At 47.8% G+C, this 15,187-nt stretch overlaps 1 protein-coding gene across 1 annotated transcript; it reads right to left on the reverse strand.

The window, feature by feature from the left end:
* Nucleotides 1-5,298: 5,298 nt before the first annotated feature.
* Nucleotides 5,299-12,122, reverse strand: LOC112960792 (T-cell activation Rho GTPase-activating protein-like). The gene is made up of 10 exons (XM_026055365.1): nucleotides 11,628-12,122; nucleotides 10,472-10,513; nucleotides 9,785-9,832; nucleotides 9,229-9,295; nucleotides 8,560-8,723; nucleotides 7,828-7,989; nucleotides 7,234-7,343; nucleotides 6,626-6,819; nucleotides 6,222-6,347; nucleotides 5,299-5,789 (listed from the first exon to the last, which is right to left on the reverse strand). Exons 1-10 carry the CDS (start codon nucleotides 12,120-12,122, stop codon nucleotides 5,299-5,301), a joined length of 1,899 nt encoding a protein of 632 aa, XP_025911150.1.
* Between the last annotated feature and the right edge of the window lie 3,065 nt (nucleotides 12,123-15,187).

A 15,187-nucleotide genomic window follows, 5' to 3' on the forward strand; every position in this document is an offset into this window, starting at 1 on the left:
AAATTGCTTCTTGGAGGCAGGTATAACAGGTCAGGGATGCAGTGGGGTGCACAGCTGTGCAGGATCTGCTTCTAAACCACGGCTACATGTGTGGTGCCCCATCAGCCACATGGAGGGGACACCTGAGTCCCAGCCATGCCGACCCCCAGGACCTGTGCTGCTGCACAGGACCCGTGCACCACCACAAATACAAGGCAATGAGGAGCAGGGAAGCTGTCTCAATGGCTTAGCGCCTAGCACACTTAGGGCACAGATGAAACCAAGACTACTTTCCTGTTTCCTGCAATATTTACAGATTTTCCCTGAGACAACAAGGAAAAAATGGGAGAAAAAAAGGAGGGGGGATAAGGCCACAGAGACCAGAATTACTCCTRCTCCTGTCTTTAATTTCCCCTCTTTTGTCATTGCTGCTTTTCCCCCAGGTTTGTGCAATGGAGTTAAAATCCTAAACATCTAGGAAGYCAGATGTTAGTTATTTTGTGATTTATCCAGAGGTCTCCTCAAGCTGAGAATAAGAGATCTTTCTGGGTATTTCTCAGTGTCACTGGCTGGTTGGAGAGTAAAATCTATGTCCCATTTTTGGTTTTGAGGTTACACTTTTACTTAAAGGCTTTTATGTTTGTTTGTTTGTCACAATGGAAATTAGTGTATAGAAAATGCATACTACAAAAACAAATGCATACTGAAAAAGATGATTGTAAGAAAAGGTTCATAGGAGAAATGTGTTATATTCACACGTAAAAGGAGAAGTGGGACCCTTTTCCCCTGGACTCCTAGATAGCTCTACATTTCTTCAAAGAACTGCCTGTTTCAGTCTACATTAACCAGAGCATGTGTGTATTGTGTGGTCCACCTTAGAATAATATTGACTATAGGTATCCTATAAATACCTTACCAAGCAGCAGTCATCCAAACTGCACAAGCCTTCTTTTAACAAGCTGTCTTACCACCAGGCAATGGCCTGTAGTGCTGATACCAGAAGGATTGGAGAAATTATTTAAATGACACAGTGTTTTTGCAAGATTTGACTAGAAAGTTGCCATGATAAAAGCCTGGATTTGTAAAACACTTAATATTCTTACAGATGGTTCAATAATGCCTCTCTGGCTTAAAAATGGAGCTGATCAAATTATCTATTTTCTATAGTACTTGATTAAATTAGTTTCTTTTCTTGTTTGTGAGACATTCACAAAGGACTCCTGTTTTCTCTCAGTCTGACTTTTGTCTAGGTGCCAGAAAACTTACACAAACTAACCTGTTCATGAACTGTTAATTTAGACTGGTAAACTAAGCTACATGACATCGTTCCAAACTTCTGACTGGAAACTTCTTATACAAGTCTTCTGTGACAAATAATAAATAGCACGCTGAGATTCATGTGTGTACTTGCAGACAATGACCAATATCTCATTTCATGATTGCAGAGTGAACTTGTCACTTGACCTTCCTATAGTAGACAGGCTTTGCTAGTGTGGCCATTGCAAAAGCACAACTTGTACTTGCCAAAACTGACTTTATAACTAACTTCTATATTTTGCACTAAAATTAATTATAAGTACATAACTTGTACACCTTTTTCAACCTTATCTTTTGCCAGCATGATTTTTTCTTGAACTAAAGGATCCTCTAGGAGAYGGTAGTTAAGCAACATTTCCAGTATAGACAGGGTTAGAAAACTCAATTATGAATATTCATTTGTATGTTCGGTGGTTTTAAAGAAATGACATGACAAAACAATAAATATTAAAAGCTACCTCAAGGACATTTCAGGATGTGAAAATAAATACTGTCGGGGAAACAGACACAATGGAATAGCAATCAAGTTTTAATCTCTAGTATTGTAGCATTTATGCTGACCAGAACAGAGAAATAAATAGCAGACTGCTGTAATCTCTTCAGTACTGATAATGGTACAGATAAAGATTTCTTCAAGTTTACTAGAAGAGATGTTAACAATAGAGAAAGATAAATACCATTAAAGACAATATTCCTTAACAAAAAATCAGATTTATAATTGGTCTTCTTAAAACATGAGGTTATTGCAAAAGTGGTGGACATAGAAGGTAGCCTTGTTTCACATGGGTTTAAATTAACTGGAAGCATCAACAGGCATTGATGCCTCTCAGTATCAAAAGTTATTGATGGTGACTGACATCTATGCCTACCTTTTGCAAAAAGTGCTCTTGAGACTGATATCTCAAGTTTTCAGTCAAAAAAACTATAGCTCATGAAGAAAGAATAGTTTTCATTCATTTCTTTTTTCCCCTTTTTCCTTGTTTTACTTTCTGGTTTTTCTTTCTTGTTTTTCTTATTGTTCTTTCATTGTTTGTCTTTCCTTGTTTTTTCTTTTTCCTTTTTTCTTCCCTTTATTCTTTCCTTGTTTCCCCTTTTCCCTTTTTTCTTTTCTCCTTTTTCTTTCATTTATTCTTGTTTCTTTCTTTTTCTTTCCTTGTTTTTTCTTTCCTTGTTTTTTCCTTTTTCTATTCCTTTTTCTTTCTCTTTCCTTTTTTCTTTCCTCTTTTTTCCTATATTATTTCCTTGTTCTTTCCTGTTCTTTCCTGTTCACTTTCCTGTTCACTTTCCTTTTCTTTCCTTGTCCTTTCTTCTTTTTCTTTCCTTTTTCTTTTCTTATTTTTTCCTTGTTTCTCTTTTTTTTATTTTTCTTTCCTTTTTTCTTTCCTTGTTTATTTTTCCTTTTCAGTTTCATTGTTTTTCTTTCCTTTTTTCTTCTTTTTTCTTTCCTTACTTTTCTTTCCTTGTTTCTTTCTTTTTTCCTTGCTTCTTTCTTTTCTTACCTTCCTTTTATCTTTCCATTTTTTGCTTTATATTTTCTTTCTTTTCTTTTTCTTGCTTTTTCTTTTTCTTTTTCCTTTCCTTTTACCTTCCTTTCTCTTTCCTTGTTTTTTCTTTCCTTTCTTCCCTTTCTTTTATTTTTTCCTTTTTCCTTTCTTTATTGTTTCCTTTTATTTTTTCCTTATTTTGTCTTTCCTTGTTTCTTTGCTTTTATTCTTTCCTTGTTGTCTTTCCTTGTTTTTCTTTACCTTTTTCCTTTCTTTTTTGCTTTCCCTTGTATTGCTTTTTTCTTTGCTTTTTTCTTTTCCTTCCTTCCTTCTTTCCTTCTTATGATTTGATTTTATCCTTTATTTCTTCTGTGGTCTTTCTTTCCTTCATTTTCTTCCCTTCTTTCTTTCCTTTTTCTTTCCTTTTTTGCTTTCCTATTTCTTTCATTTTTTCTTTTCTTTCTTCCTTTTTTCTTCCTTTTTTCTTTCATTTATTTATTCTATTTCTTTCATTTTTCTCTTTTTCTTTCTTTTTTCCATTTTCTTTCCTTTTGCTTTCATTTTTCCTTTATTTCTTGCTTTTCTTCCATTTCTTTTTCCTTTTTTACTTTTTCCTTCTTTATTTTCTTTCTATGCTTTTCTTTCTTATTTTTTCATTATTTGTTTTCCTTTCCTTTATTTTCTTTCCTTTTTTCTTGCTTTTTTCTTTCCTTTTTTCTTTCCTCTTTTCATTCCTTTTTCCCTTTTTCTTTCCTTTCCTCTTTCCTTCTCTTTCCATTTTTTCTTTTTAATTTTTTCCTTCCTTGTTTTTTTCTTTTTCTTTCCATTTTCCTTCCTTTATTCTTTCTTCTCTTCTCTCCTTTCCTTTTTCTTTCTTTTTCCTTTCTTTTTTTCTTTCCTTGTATTTATTCCTTTCTCTTTCCTTGTGTTTTCTTTCCTTGTTTATTCCTTTTTCTCTTTTTCCTTTTTTCTTCCTCTTTTCTTCTTTTTCTCTCCTTTCCTTTCCTTCTTTCTGTTTTTCCTTTCTAATTTTTCCCTTCCTTGTTTTTTCTTTCCCCTTTTCATTCATTTATTCTTTCATTTTTTCTTTCTTTTTTCTTTCCTTCTTTCCTTTCCTTTCTTCCTTGAGTTTTCTTCCTTTTTTTCCTATTTTTTCTTTCCTTTTTAAATTTTTTCTTTCCTTTTTCTTTCCTTTTTTCTTTCCTTGTTTTTTCTTTCCTTCCTTTTTCCTTTTTTCTCTCGTTCCTTTTGCTTTCCTTTTTTCTTTCTTGTTTTTCTTTCCTTTTTGCTTTTTTTTTTTATGTCCTCTTTTATTTCCTTTCTGTCCTTCCTTTTTTCCCTTCCTTTTTTCCTTTCCTGGTTTTGCTTTCCTTTTCTTTTTTTTTTCTTCCTATTTTTTCCCAAATGAGGGAAAGTTTAGTTATTTAGTACAGAAATCCAGAGTGTTTCCTTGCAGGTTTTATGTCTTCTTGGCTCATACAAAAAAGCCAGAAGCTACTGAGTCTTTCACCTTTAGCCAGCCCAGTTGTTCAGACTAAAAGCACCTCCGAACAGGCAATTCTGACTTGATCCATGCCCACAATGACACTGTCAGGCTTCTTTTTTCCTTCCTTTTTTTCATTTTTCCTTTCTTTTTCCTTTCCTTTTATTCCTTTTCTTTCCCTCTTTTTCTTTAATTTCTTTTTTCTTCCTTCTCTCTTTCTTCTTTTCTTTTTCCTCCCTTTTTTCTTTCCTTTTTCTTTCTTTCCTTCATTCTTTGTCCTTTTCTTACATTTTCTTTTCTTTCTTTTCCTTTCTTTTTTCTTCCTTTTTTCTTTTCTTTATTTATTCTTTCTTTCTTTCCTTTTCTTTCCTTTCTTTCCTTTCTTTCTTTCCATTTCCTTTCCTTCCTTGCTTTTATTTTTTCCTTATTTCTTGTTTTTCTTTCCTTTATTTTCCTTATTTTTTCCTTTTTTTCTTTCCTTTTTCTCTCCTTTTTTCCTTGCTCTCATCTTTTCCTTTTTTGCTTTCTCCTTTGATTCCTTTTTTCTTTCCTTCTTTACCTTTCCTCTTTTTTCCCTTCCTTATTTGTCCCTTCCGTTTTTCCTTTACTTGTTTTTTTCTTTTTTCTTTTTTATTTCCCCTTTTCTCTCCTCTTTTTTCCCTTTTCTCTTCTTTTTTCCTTCCTTGCTTTATCTTTTTTATTTTCTTTATTCCTTCTTTCTTTCCTTGTTGTTGCCTTCCTTGTTTTCCCTTCTTTGTTTTTTCTTTCTTTCTATTCCTATTTTCTTTTTCCTTCTTTCTCTCCTTGTTTTTTATCTCCTTGTTGTTTCTTTCCTTGTTGTTGCCCTCCTTGTTTTTGCCTTCCTTGTTTTTGCCTTTTTCCTTTCTGTTATTTTTGCCTTGTTGTTTTTTGCATTGTTGTTTCTTTTTTCTTTTTCTTCCCCTCTTTTCTTTCCTTCCATGCCCATGACGACCTTGTTGGGCTCTGATGGCTCCCGACCCAGGTTCAGCATGCAATAGGAATGCTGGTGACTGCTCAGATGGTTCTTGCCGCCCAGAAGCAGGAAGAGGGAATGGCAGCAGGTCCCAGGGGGATTATGGAGGAGCCATGGGAAGCAGGACAAGAGCTCTCCAGGGAGCGCCTGGAGGACGTTTGGGGTGGAGCGCCATCTGATAGTTGTGCGGGCAAGATGGCAGGCTGTTCTCCCAGTGCCTCCTTCTCCAGGCTCACCAGTTGCTGCTCAACAGCAACATTATCCACACTCCTGCTCCATTTCTGATGCCTTTTGCTGCCCTCCGAGGGGTCCTGGAAGGACAGGGCTGGCTCTGAGATGCTCCTGTGCATCGCGCTGATGTTGCTTTTCAAATGAGGCAGTAGAGGGGCAGACATGCATATTGCATATGTCCTGCTCCCGCTGGGGCTTCTCCCTCTGGGCTGCTGTGTCTCAGAGGTTGGGGAACCACATCCAGCTTCAAGCTCTGAGTTGTCGTGGGCAGAATCATCCTCCTGAGCAGCCTCTGGGTGTCCTGTGGGCACAAAGAGCCTGTTAGCTAGTTTGTACTGGCCCTCTGAAGGGAAAAGGGGACTTTTGTGGTGGCACCATGCAGCCCGGGCAGATGGCAAGCTGCAGCCTTAGCACCTATGGACACGAGGAGCAGTTCAGGAGACACAAGTACCCCCGGCRGACAATATTCTGCATGGGGGAGAGTGCACTTCTGGTCCATAGTGAGCAATGCTGTGCAGAGCAGAGCTCTACAGATGTTTAACATCTGGGATGCCATTTGTGGTGTGAGGAAGGTCATTCTGAACTTCTGGGAAGTGTGGCAGGGGGAAGGCACTGCCAGAAGGTATCGAAGCCTCTGCACCTCTCTGCATTGCCACAAACATTTTCCTGTAACCAGCTCAAGAACTGGACCCAGCAGCCCTGGGCGGTGCCTATCCTCAGTGCAGCCTCCTACCTGTGGAGCTGTTGGTGTTCTTGGGGCACTCCTCAGCAGCGGGGCTGCAAGCCAAGGCCAAGGCCAAGTCCTCCCCAAATATCGCTGCGCAGTTGTCAATGAGGAATTCCACCAGCACTGTCACCTGCACACAGAAACCATGGGTGTCAGTGCAAGGAGCTGAAAATGTGCTCAACAGTCTTTGCTGCTCCTGGCTGCCATTTCTGTACTGAAAGCTGTAGCTCTGTGGCTGCAGCTCCATTAAGAGATCTGCCTGTCACACTGCAGATAGCCCAGCTGAGGGGTGTCCCCTGTGCTCCCAGGTSTCTGCTGCTGCATTTAGCTGTTGCAATGGCTGTGGGATCTGTGGGGATGGCTCGGCTGTGCCCCAACGGGGGGAGCTAGCTAGTGAGTTCAACATATCTTGTCGTTCATCTCTTTCTGCACTTCCAGCGGCAGCGTGCTGTCCGTGCCTGGGCTCAGCATGTTGGGCCCAACACAGATGGCAAGGTTGCTGGAGTCCATCCTGTTGGTCTCTGCGTTCTGGCTGATGCGGTGGAGCACAGCGAGCAAGGACTTGAGCAAGAGGACATTTGGCCGGGGCAGTTGGTCAGCCACCCTAAGTGAACACAAACACAATGTGCCATGACTTGAGGGGGCAGTGGCCACTGCTCCTTGCTGTGAGCAAGCCTCAAGTAAGCTCCCGCAAATGGCGCATCCTCCAAAGAGAGCAATGCCTGTGCTCACTTTCGCTGCTTTACGCAAGTCCTGTTGAGAAACCCCCAACGGCAGCTGGGCATATGGTTAAGTACAAGATCTGGAATGACCAGATCTTGACTGAAAGGYGAGTGTTCCAGCACAGTCCCTGCTTTTCAGTAGATTGACCTCATGAAAGCCTGTGCCTGTGTTGTGAAGTATCAGCACTAGCAAGCTGATAGAACTGACAGGTTTTTCTATGAGACTCCCCGCTTCGAGGGAAGGCCCCGGCCTCTCCCAGCTCCTCCAGAATGCTGCAACTGGCTACAACACTCACTCTTTCAATTCTTCAATYTTTTCCTCCCTGCTTGGCTCCTCCAGAGCCAGCATCCACTTCTCGTACAGGGCTGACGACAGGAGTTGGGGGGGGATATTGTGGAGGAAGTCCTGCAAAGCCAAGATACAGAGATGAGGCTTTGGACACCACCCCTGAGCCCACAGGAAGCACCCCCGGCACTTGGGCGCCCGAGGAGGCAGCTTCCTTTGAGTTACCTGCTCTCAAAGGTGCTCAGGGCCACTGAAAAGAGCAGTGGGCTGCACAGGGACACGCCTGTATGAGTACAGTAACAGGTCCTAGTGCCTATCAGCCTTGAGTCCACCCAGAAATCTCAGTCTCCCTCCCTGAGGAGGGTGCTCGGGAGGAGGAGATGGAGGAAGTGAGTTTCCCGTGGGCAGGCAGGAAGTCAGTGGCAGAACAAGGAGAACTGAAAAACAGACGGAAAACACAAATGCCAAACTTTCCCAAGCCCCAAAACATGTGGTTGGCTTCACTAGGGTTTCAGCTTTGAGCCCCCCCAGGACCATCCAGGCACTCGAGTGGGCCCCTGCAGGTTTGCAATGTCCTCTCAAGCTGCAAGGCAGAAGAATTCACCTTCAGGACTACTGCCAAGAGGTGCACAGGTTTGCTGTCCAAGTCAACGGTGCCCCCTTTGTTGAGGGCCTCCTTCAAGTCCCTGCGTGCTTTCTCATTGGCAGCTTTGCGGAATATCCCCTCAGTGACAGGCCCTTCCCTGTACAATATGGCCAGGAGATCCTGCAGGAAAAAGTGGACAGGGGTGGCAGAAGAGTTCCGTGGGTGAAGAAAGGCCCTTTAGCCTTAGGGGAGCATTTGCTGAGAGATGGAAGCAAGTTTTTGCCTGGGAGGCGCGGTCTTTGCCTGGGTTCGCATCTAGTTCTCACTGCCGGTAGGATACACTGGCAGTAACCTAGCTGTCCCCCAAGCCACCCTCTCGAGCACCTTTTTCAGGGAAATCCAGAAATCCCTGGCTGTTTATGCTGCTGAGAGCTTCCTTTCAGTGACTTCTGCAAGGCCACCAACATGCCCTCTAGGGAGCAGAGCTGCTTCTCCTCTTCCTGCTCCAGGGTTGTCTCCACTCCAAAGTCACTTCCCGCAGCAGCTGTGCGGGCTGCGCAAATCCACAGACTTGATCCCTTTTTGACTTGCACAATGGGACCTGACCTTCAGGCCTTGCTGGTGACATGATGAACGTGGAGGGCAAACCTGCAAATGCCCTGTCTCTGCAGAGCCGCAGCCCAAGTGCTGGCAATGCTGCCTCGCACAACAAGCCAGGACTAGAATAACTGCGTGGCCAGGCTGACTTACCTGGACTGGCTGGGGCAGGGTCTCCTCTTCCCCACAAAGAGTTGCCAGAGGCTGCCCAAAGAGGGGGCTCTTGAGGCCAGAGTCAGGCTGCCCTGGGCAGTCCCTGTTGGCAGAGGTTCGTCTCCAAGACGGGATCAACCTCTTCCTTTTCTTAGTCCCATCTGCTGCAAGCAAGAGGAAAGCAAAAGTCAGGTGAAAAAAGCTGGGGGAGAGCTGTCTGTGTGCAGTGCTGCGTGATGCCGAACAAAGAGCAGAGCTGTGTGTTGCAACAGCAACTCCAAATGCACGGGGCAAACTGGGAGACAACTAAGGGCTTCCTGAAGGAAGAACCACCTCAGCTGTAAAAGTGTGACCAAATCTCTGAGCACACCAGCTTTCCTGCTTTTTTCACCTTCTAATGACTGTTTCCTGTCCGAAAGTGGGAGCACACAGGGCACAGAAATAGCCACGGGGTGTTTAACATGTGGGGAGGTTTGGGGCATGGCAGAGGTTTCTGGGAGAGGGCAGAAGTGTCACTTGGGCAGCTTGCAGTGACAGCAGTTTTGGCTATGCAGCCTGAGCCTGCCCCCATCCAAGGTCCGGCAAGAGGGGCAGGAGGGGCTCCTGCTTTTGAGCTGCTGTTGAGCACTATGTGAAAAGGCAGCTGCTCAGTTTCTCTTTCCAACTCACCGGGCAAGTGGCAAAGTCCCTCCTCAGGAGCTGATGGGACTAAGATGGGGCATTGCTTGGTGCCAGCCTGCCAGAAACATGTTCAGGTTTCAGAGCTGCCCCCCAGCAGCAAGGGCTGCCAGCAAGTCGCTGCAGTGGCGCAAAAATGTGTGAGTGGTTCCAGGCACAATCCTGAGGTCATCAGATGGCTGTGGAGGAGGCGCTTGGGTGCGGGAATGGTGCTGCCTCTCTGCCCAACAGGGGTGCTGGTGGCAAAGGCTGCTGCTGCAGCTGGCCACCCCACCACGCCCCTGCAGGCCACAGTCCCCAGGAGGTTTTTTSGGGGGGGGGGTGGATGCCGAGAAGGCGCAGCCCCGCACAAGGCACCTAAACGTGGCCAGGGGGGACAGGCTACCTTCCTGCACTGCCCCCAACACTGGGCAGCTCCTCCCAGACCGCCCCGTGAGGCAGCGGCTCATGTCTCGAGGGCTTTGGTCCCTGCCACCTTCCCTCCTGAAACTCAGATCCCTCCCGCCAGCACCTGGCAAGGGCTGGGGCAGAGCGAGCCCCTGCTCACCTCCGCCAAAATCAGCGCCTCAGCGGTCTGGACACTCAGCGACACCGACTAGGCAAGAAAGCAAAGAGACAACGTGAGCAGCTCATCACAGGGGCTGATGCCAAAAGCCCCGTGTCACTCTGGGTGGAGTGGAAACCCCCCGGCACACTTACGGGGCCGCAGAAGCCAATGACCTTCACAAGGAGCCAAAGGGAGGTCAGGCGGGCGACGCGGGTCTCCTGGGCTCCTCAGCTTTGCCTGGGCACAGGGCAGGCACAAAGGCAGAGCTTGGTCACACTCAGCCCTCTCTGCTCTCTCCCCTGACACCAGCCCAGCGCCTCCACACCACCCTGACACAGGAGACTTTCCTGCAGCGCTCGCTGGCAGCACCGCTCTGCAACACTCCCTGCAACATCCCCGGGCCTGCTGCCTCCGGGCCTCTTCCGTACGGAAATGGGAAGCAGCAGCTTGTGGTCCCAAWCCATGCAAGCAAGGAGCTGTGGTGACAGCTCCACGGCATTGCTGTTCATGTGCCCTCACAAGGCGAAGCACCTCCTGCCACTCTGCCCAGGAGCTGCCCTGCACACAGGGTGTCCCTTTCCCCCACCTCCACTGCTGCATTGCTGGGGGCAGCTCCCCGGGGAGCTCTCCACCGCCTGCAGCCTTGACGCCCACTGCTGGCAGGCTGAGTTCCCCAGCAGGGCTCACCTGAGGATGGCACTGAGCCACAGCTCCTTCACCTCCTATGACCTGCAGCAAAAAGGAGAAACAGCTTCAGAGCCCGCTGCTCCTCCTCCTCTGTGGAGGCACAGGCCCTCAGGCACATCTCGCCCGCTTGGCCCCGCTCCACACCACCAGACACCAAAGCCCCCGCTCGGTGTGCCCCGCTCGGTGTCCCTGGGCTGAGCAGAGCTGCAGGGATGTGACGGGGGCAGGTGCCTTGTGCACACCAGGAGCTGCCGGTGGGTGCGTCTGAAACCCAAGCGGGGCCTCTACTTGCCCTCCCCACAGCCTGAGCTGAGCCCCAGCAAGCCCTGAGAGGACTTGAAGGCCAGCATGGTGCTCTGTACCCCCAAACAGCCCTGAGCGTATCTCCAAGACTCACCGGAAAGTGACCACGCAGAGGTCACTGGGCCACACGAGGACGAGTGTATTGGCACATTTGAGGCCAAAAACCTCCTCCTCAAATTCCCACCTGCACGCCTCCTCGTCCTTCCCGCACAGCACCCAGAGCTCGCTGAGACGCACTCGGTGCTTCAGCAGGAAGGTGGAGCTGCATCTGCCAGGAGGAAGAGCAGGGAGCACCTTGGAGGCTGTGTCGTGGGGGCAGCCCCAGCAGTCCTCCCGGGCAGAGCCATTTCCCAGGGGCAGAGCCTTGGAGCAGCCACCCCAAGCCTCAGGCGGGAGAGAGGAGCCTCAGGCCCAGCACACACACAGGCCACTTCCAAAAAGTCATTGCTTCGTCAGGGGCTGCGGATCAGGACAGCAAAACCAGGAGCCTGCCCCTTTCCTCTTACATCTCCCCCAATTAATGGGAAAGGGTGTCCCTACCTGCACTACAGGCACACCCAYGCAGGGGACTGCAGGTCACAAGGACCACAAGTCCTCGCTGGGAGCAAAGGGCATCCACACATTGCATACGCAGTGAGGACAGGAGGAAGGCCTCCTTCTCGGCAGCCTCGATGGGGCTTTTGKATCCTAGAGGATCCAAACAAGCAATATTTGGCAGTATTGCTATTTGTTGCAGAGAGCTGCTGTTCAGTAAGGAATGAATGCAAAGAGCTTGGCCAAAATCCTTTCTCCTGCCCAGCCATGAGCACCTCCATTGGCATTCAGGCTGGCGGGAAAGCACGTGTTGCTTTACTTTTGCAGCACTACCAGAGTTAGAAGGAGCAAGTCCGTGTCCGCTGTGGGCCAGGTGCTGTGCAGGCAGCTCCAAGGAGGCATTTCCTGCTCCCGTGGGAGCAGCTCTGGGAAGGAGTGGTGCCCTGGAGCTGGTGGTAGAGGCGGTGGTGGTGGGAAGGATGGCTGTGGCTGCTAATCTTACTTGAAGCTGGCGATGGCGATAGCATTGGGGAAGAGCAGGAGGTGTCTGTCCCTCGTCCGCTGGTGCCGGGTCACCTGTGCCCGGTCGCTGAGCAGGAGCTGGGGGCTCCTGCGCGACACGAAGGCACCAAGCGGTGCCGGGGGCCGGGAAGCTCCCCTGCCCATGAGCCCAAGGCAGGCACCAGGAGCTGTGCAGCCAGGGGCCCCAGGCTGTGCCTGTGAGCCAGGAGTGGGGCCGGGAGTGCCCCGGGCACCGCAGCAGTTGGCCTGTCCCATGACGCTGTGGCTGGGCAGACAGCTGCGATATGGCCATGTCCCGCGCCTAGCAGTGCCAGGCGCCGGCTAGGCCTGAGCAAGGCTGGGACCGGTGTCCCTGTGCCATGCAGTGCCGCTGGGCTGGGAGCCTGCGTCTCTCTGCTGCCCCGCACCGGCACAGCGCYGCGCTGGGGCACGGGTGGGCGCTGGTGGCCATAGTCACCCGGGTTCCACTGCAGCACATTGTGATGTGCCAGCCGGGCCATGGGGCAGCGCTGGGGGTGCAGGTCAGGGGCACAAAGGGGAGTCCCCCTGGCATGACTGCAACATTGCCTGTTGTTGATGGCACAGGAGAACTCAAGCTTTGGAGGGGGCAAGCAGCAGGTCCTGTGCCCACTCAAGAACTAGGGCTCAGACGGTGCCCAAAATCCCAAGTTTCACGCTTCCTCTGCAGGCAGTCAGCCTAGTGGTCAGCCCCACATTAGAGACCTCCCTCCACTCTAGGTGTCTAAAGGTGGCATCAACATGTGAAGTGGGAATCTCGGCTACAATCCGAGTCCGAGAAGAGTTTAGGGAAGGATTCAGTTGCCTAAACACCAGCACTGGCATCCACTTGTGATGCCTTCCAAAATTCCTTGCGGTGCCCTGGCATACCCAAATGCCTGTAAACACCCACTTCCAGGCAGCTGAATCCCACCTCGACTCGGGTCCCTCCCAGGAGCCTGCAGAGAGACTCAAGGGCAGACTACGCAGGGGATTAGGCAGGCTCGCAGAAATGCTTGCACACCGGTCCTGAAATATAAGTCCCTACGTGCGCAGTCTGCACCTGAGTGCCAGTCCAAATGTCTGTGAAACCTGCCAGGATGGTCTTTCTCTCAGCCTGCACTGATGCTTGGCTCTGGAGTGGATGCCAAAGTGCTTTGGCTGCAAGTTGCTCTCCTAAATCAAGTGGCTGAGATGCGTGTGGCAGAACAAGAGCTTGCACCTCGCTGGTGCACAAGGCTGTGCTGCTCCATGAGGAACTGTGCCATGGCATAGGGCCCGAGAAGGGAAGAGGGGTGCAGGAAAGCTGGTTGATATTCAAGGACCCCCTCTGCCCAGCTCCAGAAGTGAGCATCCATCCCAGTGAGCAGGAAGTTGAGCAAAGGGGGCAGGAGACCTGCCTGGATGAACAAGGAGCTCCTGGCCAAACTCCAGTCCAAGAAGGAAGTGTTCAGAGGGTGGAAGGAGGCGCAGGTCACCTGGGAGGAAGATAGGGGACATTGTTGGAGCATGCCGGGTTAGGACTGGGAAGGTTGAATCTGGCAAGGGATGTCAAGGACAACAAGAAGGGCTTCTCTGAAGACATCCATAACCAAAGGAAGACTAGGGGAAATGAGGTCATACTGCCGAATGGGGCAGGGGCCCTGGTGCCAAAGGGCACAGAAGAGGGTGAGGTATTGCACATCTTCTTTGCCTCAGTCTTTGCTGGTAAGACCAGCCCTCAGCAATCCCAGGTCCCATAGACCAGGGAGAAAGTCTGCAGAAAAGAAGACTTTCCCTTGGTGTAGGAGGATCGGCTTAGGGATCACTGGAGTGAGCTGCACACCCACAAGTCCACAGGCCTGCTGGCATGAACCCTCGAGTGCTGGGGGAGCTGGCCAACGTCTTTGCAAGGCTACTCTCAAGCCTCTTGGGAAGGTCATGGCGACTGGGAGAGATGCCTGATGCCTGGAGGAAAGCAAATGTCACTCCAATCTTCCAAAAGGGCAAGAAGGAGAACACAGGGAACTCCGTGCCAGTCAGCCTCACCTCAGTCCCTGGGAAGGTATTGATAGTATCGATAGGTATAGAAAACGACAGGCGTCAATGCCTCTCAATATTAAAAGTTATTGATGTCAACAGGCATCAGTGCATATCCATAGCAAAATCAGGTTTGGGACTGATACCTACAGATTTTTCTCAAAATCAAAAGTATCGATGCCTATTGATAGGTATCAATATTTATAGGTATTGATAGGCATTGATGCCCCTCAATATCAAAAAATATTGAACAACTACACAAAGTGTAATCTGTGTATGAATCTCCTTCCGAGGGAGATAAAACTTTCATGCAAATGTATTCAGCAGTTTGGAGTACAGTCCTAAGAGGTACTGATCCTTTACTTAGATCCCAATTACTTGGTCACAGATATTTCAGTCAGCTAAAATTGCCTGAGGTACCATAGGACCTGTCAAGGTGAGATCCCAAAAATATAGTGCAGTCTGTCTGCTGTGACATAACTTGGCTTTCAGGTGTGATAGACATGGAGCTGCAGTGTAGTACTGTCCTGTCTGTAAGAATCTTTGTTATAGGGACAGCCATATTTTAATAGAAGTCTATAAAGCAGAAACATGAAGAAAAGGGCAAAAATGACCGCACACAAGCTTCCTCCACCAAAACTGAAAGTTGCTTTGAGAAAAATACTAAAACATGGAAACTAGAAATCAGAAGGATTTTAATGATTTGAAAAGGATTTGTTCCCTATAAAAAGAGGGGACACCACAGGAGAGCTGTTCAGATAGGACACACTGATCTCCAAGGGATGTGGAGGAATTTGAAACTGGGTTTTCTTCAGATTTGCCTCTGGATAAGAAAAACATGAATAGAGATTCTTGTTTTCTTTATGCTTTCCTCATTCTGTTAAATTTAAGATGAAACTTTGGTTTAACAAAATAACCTTTTTTCTTTTAGTGTTCACTGTCATTTGTGTATTTCCAAGGACAAGAACCACAAATGCCATCTCTGGCAGACCTGTAATAAGAGCTGATAAAGAAAGTATGGGAGCCCTGTGTGCAACAGGATTAAGGCTTTTTCTGTCATGTTTTTCACTGCATATTAGTCTTGAGCCATGGTATTTTGATGTTGAAGGAGATAGCCTGTGTTGAAGTTTGACAACGGAATTGCATTGAATGCTTACAACACAACTCAAAAAGTGTAGATGCAGAACAAGTGAAGTCTTCTTAAAATCTGTGAGCTACCTCCCTGAAATGCCTGTACACCAATGCACGCAGCTTGGGGAACAAACAGGAAGAACTAGAGATGTGTGTGCGGTCGCAGGGCCATGATCTCATTGCCATTACAGAGACATGGTGGGATAGCTC

This window comes from Apteryx rowi, unplaced genomic scaffold (assembly GCF_003343035.1).
Source record: "Apteryx rowi isolate R43461 unplaced genomic scaffold, aptRow1 scaffold_992, whole genome shotgun sequence".
Lineage (NCBI taxonomy): Eukaryota > Metazoa > Chordata > Aves > Apterygiformes > Apterygidae > Apteryx > Apteryx rowi.